This window comes from Trichosurus vulpecula, chromosome 4 (genome assembly GCF_011100635.1).
Source record: "Trichosurus vulpecula isolate mTriVul1 chromosome 4, mTriVul1.pri, whole genome shotgun sequence".
Classification (NCBI taxonomy): Eukaryota; Metazoa; Chordata; class Mammalia; order Diprotodontia; family Phalangeridae; genus Trichosurus; species Trichosurus vulpecula.
In genome coordinates, this window is record NC_050576.1 from 424,644,715 (window position 1) to 424,664,171 (window position 19,457).

The 19,457-nt window shown below is 40.1% G+C and overlaps 1 protein-coding gene across 13 annotated transcripts in view; it reads left to right on the top strand.

Annotated features, from left to right (window-relative positions):
• The window catches only part of MAP4K4 (mitogen-activated protein kinase kinase kinase kinase 4), a 287,410-nt gene that overhangs the window by 218,669 nt on the left and 49,284 nt on the right, over window positions 1–19,457 (top strand). For all 13 annotated transcript variants that reach the window (XM_036753590.1, XM_036753591.1, XM_036753595.1 and 10 more), the window contains exons 11-13: window positions 2,356–2,428; window positions 6,490–6,700; window positions 16,349–16,510. In XM_036753590.1, the coding sequence (XP_036609485.1) occupies window positions 2,356–2,428; window positions 6,490–6,700; window positions 16,349–16,510 (446 nt within the window). The remainder of the gene's footprint in view (window positions 1–2,355; window positions 2,429–6,489; window positions 6,701–16,348; window positions 16,511–19,457) is intronic.

Consider the following 19,457-nt stretch of genomic DNA (forward strand, 5'->3'; position numbering starts at 1 on the left):
GTGGATTTTGAATTTACTAAATGACTCACTAGACCCAAAGAATGGTGTCACTTTCAACTACAAGGAAGAGAGGCTGCTAATAGAAGGATTTTGAGTCACTTCAGTGAAGCCATAAGTGGCATGCTCATCAGTTTTACAAATTCTGTAAAGTTAAGTTGTAGAGACTATAGAAGAGAAAATAAATGGATTCAATCTCATATGATGAAATAAAAGAATAGGAAAAAAATAATATTAGAAAAGTCTTAAACTGAGACTTAGGTCAACTGGAAAACTGTGATAAGGGATGTGGAACTAGACGGCAATCCGTTGAGGTGAAAAGACCTCCCTGATTTTTTAGTGAACTGTAATTGGTTGCACCAAAAAGCTAAGATAGTCCTGGATTACAGTCTCAGAAGAGCAGTGCCCAGGACACTATAGTCTGCTCTGGTTGGATCAAAACTAGAGTATTTATTTCTGGGTGCCAATTTTTTGGAAGAATATTGACATGCTTGAGCATATGAAGAAGAGCAATAGGAGAGGACTCTAAATGTTATAAAAAGATCAATTTGGATGAATTGGGTTAGCCTGGAGAACAGCAGATGTAGAGGGAGGCATGATAGCTCTCTAAAGATATTTGAAGGCTTTTTGTCTGTGAGATTAGACAGGGGAATGGATTTTGACTCAATATAAGGAGAAATTTTTCTCCAGAGCGTTAGTTTCATGTTTAAAGCTTCCTATGGTGTTTTTTCACCTTGGTGTCTTGTTGGCACCTCACACATCTTAAACTGAATTCCTTTTCCCAAAAAACAAAAACCAAACAAAACCCCTAAACTAAAAACCCTGCCATTTTCCCTGAATGTCTAAATTTCTGTGGATGACACCACCATTTTCCCATATAGAATGATATGTGATTCATTCGGCGTGTGCACTTCCACCAACAATGGTCTTCTTTATCTCATCTTTCTTCTCTTCCTGTATGACCCCCTTCCAAGTCTCACCACCAGTGTTTCATAAGGGTGCTTACCATTGTTTTGAAAGTTTTTTTCTTTTTATACCGTGAGGGTACCATTGTATCACTAGGTTGTCCCACCAGTTTTCTTTTATTTGCGCATGTCACTGGCTCAGCTTCTTTTCCAGGTATACATGCCATCAGTCATATCTTTTACTCCATTTTTTCCATTGTCTGTGGAGTTTTGTGGGTAATGTAGTTGTTCTGCAATCATTGTATTCCATGTTTCAAACATATTTAAAAGATGGGTTTTTTGAGGTGCGATCAGTACGGCAATGTAGTTTCCAAAATGCAGAGCAGTCTAAGGCTTTGTCCTCCTATTCAAGTTTTGTGTTTAAATCATCCATCTGGAGAGTTTCTTTAAGATACACACATTGATGAGGTGGCATTGTGGATAGAGTGATAGATTTGGGCTCAGGAAGAGGAGTCAAACCTGGCCTTGGATACTTGACAGCTGTGTGATCTTGGGCAAGTCATTTAACCTGTCTCTTGGTTTCAGTTTCCTTGTCTGTAAAAGGAGAGTAGTGATAGCACTTGCCTCCTGACGTTTCTGTGAGGCTCAAATGAGATAAGAGATGTAAAGCACTTTGCAAAACTTAAAGGCACCATATTAAATGCCCAATATTAGGAAGAACACGTTAGCTTTGAAAACAATGTCTAGTATTTATTACATAGTTTTTCAAAAAAAGTAAACAATGTGAAATGGAAGTTTATGGTTTTATATTGAATCCTCTTTTTTGTGCTATGTAAATGGAAATGTTCTTTTTTTGTCTTTGTATTTAAGTTCAAAGTGAATAAATATTTTTAAAAATTTAAAAACATTAAAGTATAAATTCATACCTATAAGGAATTATATGGAATCGGTTGCTGTTCAGTCACGTTTGATTCTTGGTGACCTTCGTTTGGGATTTTCCTGGCAAAGATACTGGAGTGGTTTGCCATTCCCTTCGCTAGCTCATTTTACAGTTGAGGAAATTGAGGCAGACAGGGTTAAGTGGCGTACCTGGGCTCACACAGCTAGTTAAGTGTCTGAGGCCAGATTTGAACTCCAGAAGATGAATCTTCTGGCTCCAGGCCCACTACTCTTCCTGGTATGCCACCTAGCTGCCCATTTATATGGAATACAGCTTAATAAACTATTCTTACCGATTTTCTTTTGTTAGGAATTTCTCATATGCTTGTGGGGGAGCCAGGACTAGCACCCAGTTCAATATAAATGATGAGGCAGAGACATGCCTGCATAATACAGTGTTCTCAATTGAAACTCTAAGATGTGTGCCTAGCTCTTCATAGGAGTTTGCATGTCTCTACACAAATGTATTCTAATTCTCTAGCCCATCTCAGTATTTTTCTCTTGACTTTCACAGATGAAACAGAGTATGAGTATAGTGGAAGTGAGGAAGAAGAGGAAGAAGTACCCGAGCAAGAAGGAGAACCCAGGTAATAACTTAAGTACACATTTTAAAAGTTTCTGAGTCTTGCAGATACAATACTTTGGTCTTGGAAATTCTAAACATAGCAAATAAGTAATATTTCTCATGCTTAGGAGAATTCTGGTAAGAATTGTAACTTGACCTAGAAATATTCTGTAACTTTTCTGTCCTGTTCTATTCTTTACTCCTTAAAAAGGTGCCTGTGAACATCTGCTTTCCCACTCCCTCAAACCTAGTCTTCCCCAAACAGACAGATTTGTTTTCTCCTTCCTGGCGACTGGTGTACTGCCTGGAATTGAATACTTTATATTTTCTCCAGAACCATCTTCAGGTCTGTGTTTTGGGTGCAGTCATTTTCAGCTTTTTGCTTGGCTTCATGAATTTGGGGAAGTTAAAACAATTTGACTTGATAGCTAGTGTCTAGGTTATCTGATGAAGACAGGGGTTTGAGAATACCTGAAGCCTACTAATGTTGGTATTGGTTGGTTTTGGGGGATGAGCTGTGAGGTAGCAAGCACAGTGATTGATCAGAAGGAAAGTAGAATAGGATTAGAATAGAAATAGAATTAGAAACCTGTTGGAAGATGTCCTGGATAAGGGTGGCTGAAAGAGCCTGAAATGGGTTAAGGAGATTGAAGAAGGGAAAGGTAGTCCATATTTTTTGTAGCCGTATTTTGTTTGTGCATAAAGACTCTTATCTGGCCATGCTTTACCTAAGAATGTTAATTCTACTGAAAAAAAATTGTAGCTATTTATCTAAATATCATAAGAATTGTCATTTTGCCAATTATAATTGGCACCATTGATAATATTGGGCAGTTTACCTATCAGATCAAAAATAAGCATTTATTATGTATCTGTCATGTTCAATCATTGTACTAGAAACTGGGGATATAAAGACAGAATTTTAAAAATAGTCTTAACTTCAAGGAACTTAATTTTGTTGGAGTGGGGAGGAGGACACTGTTTACACAGATAAGCAAATACAAGTTAATTTGAACAGGACAAGAGAACCAAAACCCAAAGAAATTGGAAAATGTCTCTTTTTCCAGTTGGTACTTGGATTGAACTTTTTAAAAAGAACCAAGGATTCCAAGAGCCTATGGAAAGGAAGACGTACATTAAAAAAATGAAGAAACGACCTGTGCAAATGCAAGAAGGTGGGAGAAAAAATGGCCAAGGTTAAGGAATAGCCAAGAGGCCGTTTTGGCTAGAACAGAAAGTTCTTGAAAGGGAGTGATGTGAAATGAACCTGAGAAAGGCAAACTAGAACCAGCAAAGGCTTTAAATTCCAAGCTGAGGGATTTCTCTGTCTTCACAGAGCTACTGAAAACTATCGAGCAGAGGATTAACATGGACAGATCTATACTTTAGCTAATTTGGCAGCTATGTGGAGTATGGATTGGAGAGGGAAGAGACTAGAAATGGGAAGACTGATTAGGATTCTGTTGTAATGGTTCAAGTGAGATATCATAAGGCCCTGGGCTAGAGTGTTAACTGTGAGAGTAGAACAAAGGTAACAGACAGATCTTCGGGGAATAGAGATGACAAGACTTAGCAGAGTGAGGAGTCAAGGTTGACTCCAAAGTTGCTAACCTGAGTGTCTGGATGGATGGTATAGGAAATTGGGGAAATTTGGAGGTGGTGCAGATTAGGGAAGAGGTATAGAGGGGGAAGATAATATATATAAAAAAGTATATATTGAGTTTAAAATACACACCTTCCAGGTGAACATGGCCAGAAGGCAACTGGTAATGTAGGACTAGATGGGGAGATAAGAAGAGAGATTAGAGCTATATCTGTAGATTTGAGGGTCATGGCGGGGCGGGGAGGGTTAGACGTGGAACATGGTGATGATACAATGGAGACCCAGAAAAAGTGGTCATATAGTTTGGAGGAAAACCATGAGAGTGTTTACAGGAGTAGAGGGAAATGGTCCATAGTCTAAATGTCAAGAAGTATAAGAACTGAGAAAAGGACACCAGATTTTACAATTAAGAGCAATTAAGGAATTGAGAAATGAGTAGGAGGTGCAGGAGTGGAGGCAGTACATGTAGTTGGCTTTTCCTTTAGAGGAAATGCAGGGTATTGCTGTTCAGGGACTGGGGAACTGGGAAGAAGAGGGAAGCTGAAGCCACATGGCATGAATTCTGTTTAATTCTGTTTTCAGAATTTTGAAATATCCTTGTCTGTCAACAACTAGATTTAGATTTTCTGATCATTGGTTTCAAATGTTAAGTGGAATTTTAAAGGAGGGAATTACACATGTGGTTTCAGATACCTAAAAAGTATTAGGCAGCTGCTTGCCTGTGTAGCATCGTCTGTGCTTGATACTGAGAGCTAGAGCAGCATTGCAAGATGGACTTCCAATCTTTGGAGTTTTCATTCTCCTTGAAGAGATGTAACCTAAAGGAAACAGAACAATTACTTAGCTGCTAAAGTGTTTAAACGTGTTCTTTGGAGTACAGGAGTACAGAAATAGAAGTGCAGAGAAAGGAGAGCGCAGTCAGGGCTCCATGGAATAGGTACAGCGTGACCTGTGCTTTTAAGGAAGAGTAGGGTTTAAGCAGGCAGATGATACGACACAAACCGATTTCTTTTCTTCCGCTTCTCCTTTTAGAATCCCCAGATTCTTCCAAGCTCAGCTCAAATACCACCTCTGGCCATCTCACTCCCCTGCTCAGAAGACTCCGCCGGCTTCTAGTTGTCTTTAAGATCAAACACAAACGTCTCTGTTTGGCCTTGACAACAGCTTGCCTCCAAACTCACCTTTTCCAGCCTTGTTACTTCCTTTTATTTATTTATTGGTCCGGCGAAACAGGCATTCTTGCTCTTCTTTACATGTAATGTTTAGGAGAAATAGGAGACGTCTCCACTTCACGTGTTCACGTGGACTGCTTGTGCCTAACCTGTGGTAAAGCTTTCTGGGCTCGCATTGGTCTGATCAGCCGCAGTCAGATGCACGGCACCTTGACTCCAACATAGTGATGTTATTTTGGTCCTCTTCAAGAAAGAATAGCAACCAACCAACCAACCTATGATGGTCTATTCCTTGTCTTTATGCACTTTGTCCCTAGGCCTGGAATGCACCCCCTCCTCATTTCTACCTCTTAGAAACTCTGGTTTCCTTAGAAGCTCGGCTCAAGTCCCACTGTCTACACAGGGGCCACCGTCTATATTATTTCCTGATCCTCTGTTAGTGCCTTCTTCCCTCCTTCCTGCCCACTTCCAATTTCCTTATATTTACCTTATATAAGAGTAATCTTGGACTTGCGGGGGTGGGGGGGGGTGGGGTGGGGGGGAGGTTGATTAGTCAGTTTTAAATAGATGGTGATGGTGGAATATCTCAGTATAGCTGTGCCATATGTAATTGAAGATATAGTGCCTGGCATGTAAATATTTTAGTAAATATTTGTTAAATGAATAGGTGAAATGATTACTAATGATTATAAATTATAATTAATGAAACTATAAATTATTATTTATATTACATACAATAATTATACAGAAACTAGCATATTGTTAATGATTATAAATTATAATTAATTAGAATTATAAATGGATGCTCTAAATTCAGTGGTACTGAGGTACAAGTGATAGATTGGTGTTACACATGGAGATTTGACAGTCTGTGTAGAAGGGACAGTAGAAGCCATGAAAATGGGCAAACTCACAAAATGAATAAATTTAGAGAAAGAAAATCAGGTGGTCCTGATAGAGGTGATGGAACTCAGATTGCAGAATGAAATACATTTTTGGACACGCCCAATGTGCAAATTTGTTTTGCTTGGCTTGCATATTTGTTATAAGCTTGCTTTCTTTTTTCTTTCTTTTCTCTCTCTCTCTCTCTCTTTCTCTCTTATTGGGTTATATCAGAAAATAGATGCCTTTTAATGAAAAAATAAAATAGATACTTGTTCAATGAAAAATAAAAGTTACATTAAAGAAAAAAAAGGAGTCAGTGTCTGAGATTAGACTTCCATAAGCTCAGAAAGTGATTTGTTCTTGTGGCTATCACTTATTCCTGTGTATGTATGTGTTTCTTTTTATTTAAAAAAAAAAAAACAGTTCCATTGTTAATGTGCCTGGTGAGTCTACCCTTCGACGGGATTTCCTAAGACTGCAACAGGAAAACAAGGAACGCTCTGAGGCCCTGCGGAGGCAACAGCTACTACAGGAACAGCAACTCCGAGAGCAGGAAGAATATAAGAGGCAGCTGCTGGCAGAGAGACAGAAACGCATTGAACAGCAGAAGGAGCAGAGGAGACGGCTGGAAGAGGTAGAGGCAGGACGAAGGACTCAATGTGGTCTTCCTTTTACTCTGCTTATTCTAAAAGAAAGTAACCTCTAGTCCCCACACATCTTCACAAAGACAGCTCCCACTCACCCAGACACAGCTGTTCACAGCCTAAGGAAGAGGTGTTTGTCTCTAGTAAACAGCACTGCTTCTACCCCCTCCCGTCCACTTAAGGAAAAACTCTCAAATGCAGTTAGAATGCACTGATCTGGGCGATAGCGAGTTCCCTTCACTAGATCTTTTCAGTCAGAGAGTGGATGACCCCTCATCAGGAACATGGCAGAGAGAATTCTTTACAGATCCAGGTACAAAAGGAGAGAGACATGATCGTAATGAATGATTTAGAGAGTGTTAGTAACCTTGGAGGGTGCAGACTCAGTTGAATGTTGAGGTCAAAAGACATTCTGAAAACTAAAAAGTGAGTAGAAGATCAGCGTGTGGGTTTTTTCTTTTTTCTAAAGGCAGCTAGGTAGCACACTGAATTCTGGCCTTGGAGTCAGGAAGACCTGAATTCAGATTTGATGTCAGACATATGGTAGCCCCGTGCCCACCCCCATCCCCCCCCAAAAATAAAAGTGGATATAACCATAGATTACATTAGAGAGGCATTATGTTTAGGATTGGGAGGTGATAGCCCTACTGTTCTCTGCTCTGGTCAGACTCCATCTAGAATACTGTGTTCAGGTCTGGCCACCATAGTTGAGGGAGGATATTGATTAGCTGGAGAGCTTTCAGAGGAGGGCATCTGATAGGAAGGACCGTATAAAGACCATTTGCAAGAACTGGAACGTTTGGACTGTAGAATCTAGATTCAGTGGGAGATGTGACAGCTGTTAAGAACTTAGAGGGCTGATAGAAGGGAATAGCAGCAGCTAGGTTTTGCCCTAAATAGAGTTCTGGGCCTGGAGATAGGAAAATTCATCTTTCTGAGTTCAAGTCCAACCTCAGATACTTTGTGACCCTGGACAGCAAGTCAATTAACCCTGTTTGCCTCAGTTTCCTCATCTGGAAAAGGAAATGGCAAACCACTGTAGTATCTTTGCCAAGACAACCTTGCATGGGGTCACAGAGAATCAGACACAACTGAAAAGACTGAGCAACAAAGGGAATAGACGTTTGACCCTACTTAATACAGATTGCAGAGAGTGTATGTAAGGAATAACTTCTTGACGGCTGAAGGTGTCTAAAAGTTTGGTGGACTGCCTCGCAGTATGGTGAGTTCTGTTAGCTCAAAGTCAGAGACTTTCTCCCTCTCTTCATGTTCCTGCTGTTTGTCACAGTGCCCTGTGCTCTTCACACACACTCGTTGACTTGACTTAACTTTAAGCAAAAGCTGGGTTCTATAGTTGGGTGTGTCCTGGGAGAATTCTTGCTTAGATGTTGGTTAGACTAGACTGTTGCAAGTTCCTTTTCCTGCTCTGGGATGCTTCGATTTTGGATGGATTAGGGCCGATGACCTCTGAATTCCCTTCCAGCTCTATGATTGATTGTGTGTATGACTGTTCACTTGCTAATAAGGTTTTCAAAAGCACTCTCCATGTTGGTCATTGTCCTGGAGATGACGCATTGGATTCTAAAGAGCATTCGTGGCCTTTTCCCCTATTGTGACTCAGCTAGATCCTATTCTGTATGCTCTGGTGTCTTGAACTCAGACTTTTTCATAGGAAAAATTGTACTCCGCTTGTGCTGTCCCCATTCTCCATCTTCACAAATTCAAAAATAAGGGTTACTAGATTCAATTTGGGGACTAGACATAGCAATAAGTTCACATTTATTGTGTGTGGGTGGGTGTATACACACACCCACATACATACACACACACACACACACACACACATATATTTATCTGTCTGTGGGTCTGTTTATTTATTCTTGCCATAGACCAGGAAGTTATACAGGGCCTCAATTCAAAACCCTGCCTCATGAACTTAGCAGCAGGGTGACCCTGGGCAGGTCCTAATTCCCTCTTAGCCTCAGTTTCTTCATCTGTAAATCAGGGATAATAAACCACACCTCCCTCATTTGTTATGAGGTTTGAGAGGACACATTTAAAGCATTTCTTAAACCTTAAAGCTCTGTGTAAATGCTCGCTCTTGTTACTGTTTCTGCGTTGTTATTAGCATCACTGTGATCATCATCTTGAGTGCGGAGAAATGTTAACCCAGAGATGAATCTTTCGTACATCTTTTTGCCCAAAGTCCCATAGATGGCCACAGTAAAGGTCACGACTCACGTAGCTCTTATTTTGTGTCGATGAAGCATATTGTAAGTTGTAACAACTTTTTCCCCTAACCCCTCGCGGTGACCGTGGGTAGATACAGAAGCAACAAGCAGGTAAATGAACATGAACAAACACATCCGACCAACATTAAAACTGAGTTTTCTGAGAGTCTGAGTATAAATTGAGATCATTGCTTTGTGTCCTGGGCCTGATTGGAGATCATTGAATTCCCCACGTCATCAGGGTTATCTCTCAGGAGACATGATTTTAGTCAAGATTAGGGTTAGAAAGCACCAAATGCAAGGCCTGGAGTAGGGAAGACCTGATTCCATTAAAATGTGGTCTCAGACACAGCTGTGTGATCCTGGCCAAGTCCCTCACCCTTAGTTTTTTTGTCTATAAAGTACGGGTAGTAATGGCAGCGATCTCCTAGAGTTGTTGTGAAGACCCATGAGATAACACGTAAAGGGTTTTACAAACTTTAACTTGCTAGATAAATACTAACCTTCATCATCCTCCTCCTCCTCCTCCCATCACGACTGCCCTTTCCTGGGAACTCTGCTGTCCTGTAGCTTGGAACATAGTGTCGTTCAAGACTTGAAGCTGTAGAAAATGTTGGGATGCTCTCTGTTACCTGCCTACTGGTATCTATAACTTACTTACCATGATGAGGAAGAGGGGAACAGGAGACGGAGAAAGGAAGGAGGGAAGAGCCTGAGACCAGGGGCTGTTGAAGAGGAAAGGAGGAAACTCAGGGAGCGTGAAGTTTGGTTCCCATATAGCTGGGAATCTTAGAGCAGAGACATGGGAGAAGAGAGCGTGTACGATAGATTCACATGCCTCAGTTGGCCATGTCCCTCATGACATGAACCACTTTGGTACCCGGAAGCAACTAAAAGAGTTTGATGTTCTGGGCCAACCATGGCCCTAGTAGGATTTCAGGGACGAGGAAGAAGCAAGAAGCCTTATCCACCTAGCCTTTCAGATATCTCCCATCCGTTTGCTGGTATTTGGAAGTCTTTCAGAGGAGACTGATTGTTTCATGTAACAATTAGAGACAAAAGGCCCCAACTTGCAAGCACATAGGAGAGTTCATACATGTGAATTTTATACGTTTCATACATTGTGAATTTCAAAGTATAAATGATGATATCTCATTCTTCCTTGTTTAGTTAGTGTGTGAAATGGGTTATAAAGCTGGAAGGCATTGAGGCCTAAAGTGGAGAAGTTTGCCACTGGAGAAGGCTAAGGTTGGAACATAATTTTGCCAAAGCAGATCTTTTTCTTTGATTTCAATGTGACCAAATAGAAACCGTGGACAAACACTAAGCAAGAACTTCTGTCTCTGATCTGATACCTCTCCAGTTTTAAAATATTTTGGATAGTGCCTCTGTAATTACATCTGCAAGCTCCCCTAGCACCCTGAGATGTAATTCATGCTGGGTAAGCAGCCAGGTCCTCTCTTCATAACTCCCCACCTACCTGGGGCTGAAATTCCCTCTTCATACTTTTTTTTAAAGCGTTTACATTTTCACAATCATCCGTTTTTTGCTGGAAAAGTAGTAGACTAGAATGTCTGTTACCGTTTCATTATATTCCCAGTTACAGGGCTTGCTCCTTTCTTATTCCTAATCTAGATAAGTTTGTTTGGTTGTCCATAGTGTTTTTCAGGACCATCACCTCATTTTGAACTTTGAGCCTTCCTTCCTGTCAATATTTTGGTTGGTTTCTGTTATTCTGCATTCCTGTTTGCTCGTATGTAAGAAAGCACCTATGTGGTCACACCTGTTCTGTTAGACATCTCCCTTCACTGGGATTTATTTGCAATTACACGGGCAGAATTTTATTTTGTTTCTTTAGAATCTCTTCCCATTCCTGGAGTTATCATCCTTTTCATAGCTTCTGATCATGGAATCCTGTTGATCTTTCTAACCTTTTTTTGAAATTTGCTTCCCTAAAGCCTATTGGGGGGGGGGGCGGGATACTGGAACAATGAAAATGCAGTCAGGGTCCCTGAATGTGAATTCTGACTCTACTACTTTGACATCTGTGTAACCTTGGGCAGGTTATTTATACCTCATTCTGTAAAGGAGAGGGTTGGACTAAATGTCCTCTCTCGATAGCTGCTTCTACCCCTAACTCTACGATTCTCCATCCAGTATTCTTATTCTTTGCTACTACAAACTTTCAGATGACCCGTCATGCCCTGCTGCCAGGGCTTTAGTGACTCACAAATGCAGAATTGTTATGTTTTAGGTGGGAAAAAAAAATACCCGTAGACAAAAAAAAACTTGCTAGAAATAGAAGAGAGGAAAAGGAATCTAGTATGGAAAGTGGATTAGTATGAAGTTTAATTGTAGGACTTGGGGAACTGAAAATTTTAAATAAATAATGATAATAAAGTGTACTTAATACTTAGTATATATTCTTTGGCTATGAGTCCTGGAAGGAAGGAACCATGGATGAACTCCCTAACCTCCCTACAGGATTTTTAAAAATATTTTTATGCATTTTAAAGTATTTCTGTATTTCTCTCATAGTTTTTTTTCTTTACCCTCAACCACTTATAAAAAATCCTTTGTTTTGCAGTCTGTTTGATATCTTTCATTTGGAGTACATGCAGGTATGATTTTGAATATGCACTCAAGCCATAAAACTATGAAACATATCGGAGGTCACACAGCATATTCCCTTGAATCCAGGCAAGGCCTTGCTTAGACTGTTTTACACAGATATTGTCTACCCTGTTTAACATCTGGGATGGAGAGTCCGCCGTCTCCCTTGGTAGCCTGTTCTAGTTTTCAGTCACCTTTATTACTAAATTGTCCTCTTGTTCAATCACTTGTGAAGATGGAGAACAATTGACTTTTGGGAGATGCAAAAGGGCCCCTTCTTTTCCTGACATTACTAAAGATGCTGATGTAGAAGCCCCAAAGCCAGTCTTTGCTAGGTTTTGACGTTGTTATTGTTTGTCCTTCGTACTCGATATGGACCAAAATAACATCAGGGTGACAAGATCAGCGTACAGTGTGTCCGGCTGTGGCTGATCAGACCAGTGTGAGCTCAGGAGGCTCTACCACAGATCAGGCACAAATAGTCCGTGTGACCACTGGGGAGAGAGATGTCTGCACATCTCCTGTTTCTGCTTCACTCATAGAGGTTTTGATGTTGTGCGTGCGTAGAAACATGACCCCATAAAGCCAGAATCCAAACAGGCTGCCCTTTTAAGTAGTCATGTATTTAAAGCTAGTCTTCTTTTAAAAGCCCATGAAAATTAAGTAAGAAATGTTTCAAATGAACTATATTTTTAAAGACAATATGATTTGGTAACAATAACTTTTAGAATCTTGATGTGAAGGACCCCTTTTAAAGTATAAGACCAAGAGAAGAACTAATGACCTAGAAAATAGTTGGAATTGTATTTACCTATTCTCACAGGGTGGATTAGGTTGAGGTCTAAGAAGGCAGCAACTTCTTGCAAATAGATCTTCACTAGGCATAATGGAATCCTCATGCTGCTTTTAGAAAAGTATTTGTTAGCCCTGGATCACCAGTTTGAGTACTCAACCCTAAACAGTGAAGGATGCCTCTTTTCTTCTCCATTAGGACAAAATTAGCCTTTCCAGCTGAAAGTTTCTGCAGTATGGAATCCCATCCATAGCAGCAAGTAGCAGGCCATCCTGGGTAATGGCAGAAAGCCATGTTTTTTTTTTTTTCTGAACCCTCAGAATGACAGCATTTCTGGCTCAGACCAGCTCTGGTTTAGGCTCCAGTTCAAGTCTGTTGTCTCCCTGGAAGATCGGTACCAACTATAGCAACTACAGCAGCAGAGACATATGAGCAGGGACAAGTGAGAGTGGGTTCGTTTGCTTTGGAAGGCAAAGCCATTTCGGTAACCTCAAATTGTATGATGTAAATGGCAAGGTAGGTCCATGGCAGACTGTCATGAGTCACTCTTAACCGACGAGCGTCTGTGCAGTCTTTGTTGGTTATCTAGCATCTGGTTAGGAGGTTTGTTTCTGGAATCATAGAGTCTTAGAGTTAAAGTCTTGAAGCTCATCCTGTCCAGTCTTTTGAACCTGCAGCAAGAATCCCTTCTTCTGTCGGAACAGACAAGTCAACCAGCTCTTGTTTCAGTACTTCAAGTGATGAGGAATTCATGAATGCTCAAGGCAGCCCATCCTATTGTTAGACAAGTCAAATCATCACACATTTATTAAGCATTTCCTATGTTCCAGGTACTCTGCTAATCTCTGTGGATATGAAGAAAGGCAAAAACAGGTTATTCTTTCCTGACTCTGTGCCACATGGTACCTGAATATTTTTGGACAAGCCATCTAACCTTTCCTGTAGAATGAAAGGGTTGGCTTTGAGTCCAGCCGACCACTGACTCCCTCAAAATCTGTGATTTGGTGATCCCTTTATGGAATTAAAGTGTACTTCTTTTTTTTTCTGTTTCAGAGTCTTTAGTCATTTCCTTGTAATTGATTATTTAACCCATTGGTGTGAAACTCAAATAGAAGGAGGGGCCACTGAATCATACATAAGGATTCCTATAGGCTGCGTATCAATTTAGTTTTAAAATGTGATCTTTCTCTGTGTTTTGTTATATTTTTATTTATTTTGCTAAATATTTTCCTATTACATTACACTCTGCTTCAGGTGGCTCTCAAGAGTGGCTTTATCTTTGATACCTCTGATTAACTAATCAGCAGATATGTATTAAACCTTGACTGTATGCTAGGCAGTGTTCAAGGCTCTGAGTGTTCAAAGAAGACAAAAACTTCTTATTCTTAAGGAACTTAAATTCTTTCTTCATATCAGTACTGTGTAATGAAGGGAATCTGTCAGTTCCTCCCCCCCCACTTCTCCCCTCTTGCCCCTCCATTTCCCTCCCTCTCCTCCTCTCTATCTCCCTCTTTTCTCAGGCTTTCTTCTTCTCTTTTCTTCATTCCTCATTGAACAGTGTACAGTACAGTATTTGGTGCCTGGCATTCCATACTTGAAAAGCGCATAAACTGAGCTGATTGTTGACAACAGGAGGATAGGGGTTGGTGAAGGGAAGCTCCTGGGCTTTGTGTACTTTGGCATGCGGACAGTAGCCCAGTTGTGCTTACGGATTTGGTTTTGGAGCTTAGACTAGCGTCTTTTCTTGTTCCCCTTTCCTTGGAGGTCAGAGACACAGGCCTTAGGGGAGGGGCAAAAGGAGAACTGAGGGAAAGTTATTCTACTTGTTGAGTTGTGAAGATACATAATTAAAAGAGGAAAGGTATCCTTTTGTTTTGTGTTTTGAAATCTGGGATTAGAACATAAGTCAATATGATTTTTATGCTGGAGGGAGAAGGCTGGGTTTCTTGCAGTAAATTAATTCTACACTTAAATTTTCCCCTTGAAGTACCACATACGCATAAATTCCAGGGGATAATTTAAGCAGTTGCCAGTGATCATCACTTATATAGTGCTTTAAGGTTTGCAAAATGCTTTACATGCACTAACTCATTTGATCCTTACAATGTGAGGGTAGGTGTGATTAAATATCTCCATTTTACAGATGAGGAAACTGAGGCAGGAAGAAAAGTTAAGTGACTTGCCCTGGGTCACAGAGCTATTAAGTGTCCAACACTAGATTTGAACTCGGAAAGATAAGTCTTCCTGACTTCAAAGGAGGGCTGCTAGCATAGGTTCTTTGATCTGCTTTTCTAAGGAAAGTAATTTTAAGGGGTTTACAATCTCACTTTAATTAAACATACATATATCATTCACTTAGTTCGGGGGGAAAAAGTCAGCACCTTGAACTTCAGAGAAAACAAAAAACAGAAATTACAAGTAGAATACAAAATACAAGTAGAAACAGAAATTACAAGCAAATAACACAAATCAGCAGAGAGGGTGTATTAGGAGGGCAGAGTTTATAATCTCAAAGAGGATCATAAACATGTCTGAAAGGTTCGGAACCGCCGGATATAAGAAACTCTCAAAGTAGAAGGCAGAAGAATCAAAACATATTTAGGCTCCACAGTAACCAACCCATGAACCAGCATCCCCATTTTGACATATTAATGAAAAGTTTCCAGGCCCAATAAGTATGCCTTACAAGAGTAACCAGGAGGCTACAGAGAAGCATGATTGCGTAAAGCAAAATCATGCTTCCCCCTCTATGGTCAAAAGATTACCCACTGGCCTGAAGTCTCTGTTCAGCTTCCTCCCGTAGGTCAGCTCTGCTACTGGCAGCTCCTGCTTCAGCTGTGACTGTGGCTGTAGCTGTGGCAGCCTCTGGCTCCAACGGGAGCTGCTTTTAACCATCCAGCTTCTGCGGGGGTGTAAGGTACGCCGGGGAAAGCACAGGTTCTTTCAATCTGCTTAAGCAAGGTGAAGGGGTTGACCGGGAAAGCACAGGTTCTTTCCATCAGCTTAAGCAAGGGAAGCAAGGTGAAGGGGCCGACAAGCTTACTCCAGTCCAACATACAAACAGCATTCAGTTCAGGGGAAAAAGCCAAACTAGTCAAGGCCACTTGTTGACTAAGTGCTAAGGAGCCCATTTTTGGTTGCCAACACAGAGGGCTTCTAACTTTCTGTCCATAGCAATACATACATAGTTACCAGAGAGAGAAGCACCAAAATCTGGGTTTTCAAAGCTGGGGGCCAGGGAGGAGGGGGATGCTCCTTAATGGATACTCATCTTGTCTGGCCAGATCATGGGAACATTCTTCCAATGAGTGAGGGCCCCCCCCCCACACAAAAAAAAAAAAACAGAACAAAAAAAATGCTGACTTCCGAGTACGTATACACTTATTCAGGGTCAGCCCGCAGAGGGCATCACAACCATATAACTTGAACTCTCATGACTTAGGCTTTCTTGTGACTTAAGCAGGTCATCAAAGACTCTTGATCAATCAAAGACTCTGGATTCAAACAAAGGCAAGCTCAATCAAAGGCATTTGATTACCTTAGTGGTGAGAAGGCCTAGAACTCCAAAAGAAAAAAGAGCAAAATAAAAAGTCCCATTTCGCTTGCTGTAACAACTGGACCAAGAATTACTGTGAAGGTCCAGTTTGCCCCAAGATTTGAGACAGCATTTGAGAGAATATGTATCTCTAGGAACCTTCAGGGATATGAGATGAGCACTACAGGAGTGTTTTAATTAAAGAGTGGAAATGAGGATAACATTTTGAAGAAGTGTTTTGTAAGGTTGTGCTTGAGTTATTTGCACTCTCACCTCTTCCCTCCTGTGTGTCCAACATTCGTGAAAAGGTTAATTGAAGTTGCAGGTGTCATTTGTGACTGTGAACGTGCTAACTGGGCATGGCAGTGATTGAACTGATCTCAAGTGACTCCCATATTACTACATAAGCAAAAATCAGCTTGAAGGAACCAAAGGCCTCCCCATCTAACTTCCCTTACTTCTGCAGCAACAAAGAAGGGAACGTGAGGCCAGAAGGCAACAGGAGCGTGAGCAGAGGAGGAGAGAACAAGAAGAGAAGAGGCGCCTGGAAGACTTGGAGAGAAGACGGAAAGAAGAGGAAGAGAGAAGAAGGGCAGAAGAAGAGAAGAGGAGAGTGGAGAGGGAGCAGGTGAGTCGGTGAAAGAAGGTGACAGTCCTTTTATTTTCAAAGTGTGAGATAGGCTTGATTTTTATTTTAGGAGGGGAGAAAGTCATTATTCTGAACAAAATAGTGCAACTAGGAGGACCGTTAGCTGAATCTTTTGATTTTCTTGCTAAATTACTCATGAATAAAGCTACATGAGAATTATAGCCACCTTGTTTATTATTCAAGTTGAGTGGTTACTGGATAGTAATTTACTCCAGAAAAGATACCTAAAAGTGGCAGTTTGAACTTAGATGTATGTCACAGAAGCTGATAAATCAAGATTATGACTACAGTTAATTATTAACTCTACTCTTTTGTCTTAATTATAATGGATCCCTTACTGCAGTGACAAATTTCTGATTTAAAAAAAGTTGGCAAAGGGCTTCAGAAATCAGTAGTAGCCCATTGGACGTGATGGTGACTGCACATGTAGGGTGATTGGTGAGATCATATAATAAGAGGAAGTAAAAGCAGAGTTTTTCGCTATTTTCAAGTCACTTTTTAGTCATTGTACTTTAATGGAGATCAACTAATGACTATATTTGGAAATGACCATTAATTCCTGAAACGTGTATAGATACAATAGTATGACTGTGATTAATCTAGTTGTTAAGGTATATGTTTGTTTTCTATTACAGAATTTTATTGGTTTGAACCAGATCACTAACATTATGTCCCCTTATTTTTTTGTCTATTAACTTCTTTTGCTTTTAGTTGCTTTTAAAAAAAGAAGAGATAGTTCCAATAATGTTCTAAACTCTCATTTGAAATACTTACCCCGCCTAATTGTGTCTTTGAAATTTGCTTATTCAACCGCTCTTCTCGTTTACTAAACTTAAATGCCTCGAGTTTTGTAAGAAGTGGGTTTGCATGCACGTCCGATTGCACTTTTATTCACTTACTCATTCATTCATTCCACACATATTTAGTAAAAACCTCTTTGTGCATGTGAATCTTGAAGCTTAAGTTGACTGTTGTCATTCGTTGTGCTTGAAGTTGGTGGCTAGTTCATGGTATCTCTTAAGTGTGCATTTGTTTTGAAATGTCAGTTGTATTTGGAATTAGAGGCTTTAAACAATTCAACAGCATAAGTTTTCTGATCATTTCGGTCGTTTGAGAGATTGATTGGCTGCCGTATTGTAGACAGAAATACTTACAAACTAACGTTAAATTAAACGAAGATACGGGGCTAGAAGGGGTCTGGTGGTGCTTAGACTTTGTGCATTTATATATTCTGCACCCCAACTTATAAAGAAGAAATATTTTAAAAATCTCATCACTTTCACAATGCATTTCTCTTCTAGCACAAAAATTAGTATGATGGCCTTGCTAATAAGGAGCATGCTTTTGTGTGTATACGTGTTTGTGTGTGTAAATTTGTGTTCTGTGCAGTGGGTGAATACATGCCAGGATTTGTGTATAACTTGGACAGGATATTTTCTTGAATTATTTTGAAGTGATAAGGATAGGGAACAAACGAGTGAACTTCTTGTCAAAGGACGATAACATTTTGAATCTGTGTAGATCAGAGAATAAAGTTAGTTTGGTATCCAAATTTATTTGTGAATGTTTGCCATCGCTCATGGCAGTGGTAAGCCTTAGTAGGATATGCTTGAAGGGGATAAGGATTTGATGGATACACAAATTAGAGATGTAGAGGACAGGTCAGAATTGAGGTGTTTCAGCCAACTTCCTTGGGGGAAGTGACATCAGTGTACTCCATTTGTATTTGCTGCATCAGGTTAGACTTCTAAGGAAGTTTGTGTACAGTAAACTCTGTCACATAGCCCTTCACCAGGCAAAATTCATAGCTAACCCATTCTCTAGTTAAGCCTCTTTATGGCCACAGCTATGAAAATACAACATGGGAAAAAGTGGTCCTGAGAAGTAAAAGTTAACAAAATGGGCATGTTTTCCCATGAAAAGGATTCTTATGGGGTTCAGAATGACTCTTCCCTATCCCCTTACCTTTCTTCCCTGCTACTGGTACCCATATCCTTTATCAGAGTAGGAAGTTAGGTCATTGTCTCATTTAAAAAAGAGGGTATAGAATGATCTATATTTTTGAAAATGCTGTCAGATTCTTTGTCTGTAAATGATGAGGAGTACATGACCTCATAAAATCTTAAATCTGTGATCCTGAGATCTTTTATCTCATTTGAAGCTCACAAAATTATTCTGTGAGTTAGGTAGGGCAGGTACCATAAGTCATTCATACCTCAGATGAAAAAAATAGCCAGAGAAGTTCAGCGACATACCTCACCAGGTGTTATTGGTGGAGTTGAAATAGTAATCCAGGTCTCTGATTTTCAGTGCACTGATGTTGTCATTATAGCATGGTGGTGCCTGGATTGCAACATTTAACGAATGCACTTTGGAGGTGTTTAGCACTTTTTGTTATTTAATGGCTTTCCTTGTCAGAAAACAAAAACAAACAAAAAACCGAAGAGGGTCCCTGAAGACCAGCTTTTACTGTTTTATAAGTAGCATTGAGATTAAAATTGAAGAGCTGATGGCTTTTGTTTATATTTGTTGAAGTACTTCCAGGTGATTTCAGAATCATCCAAGAAAGATACAGATATGACCAGAAGTGTTTAATTGCTATGTTTTTGTTGTATGCCTTTAAAATGGATAATCTCTGCATGGTATATATGTTAACTCTATTAACCAGAAGTTTTGATTAACCAGAACATCCCCAGTTTCCCAACTATACCAGATAACCAAGAGTTTGCTGTACTTATAAATTGAATTCTTGCTCTTCACGTCTCATCTGGATGCTCACATGTGTATACAGATACACAGTGTTATGTGTATCGCTAGACTATGTGTCCCTGTTTAATCATCTGAATAGGATTCTTTTTGGCCTGTTTTAAGTCTAAGGCCTTTGTGGAATGTTTTTTTTCAGGCATCTATCCCTAAGTGAACTGTT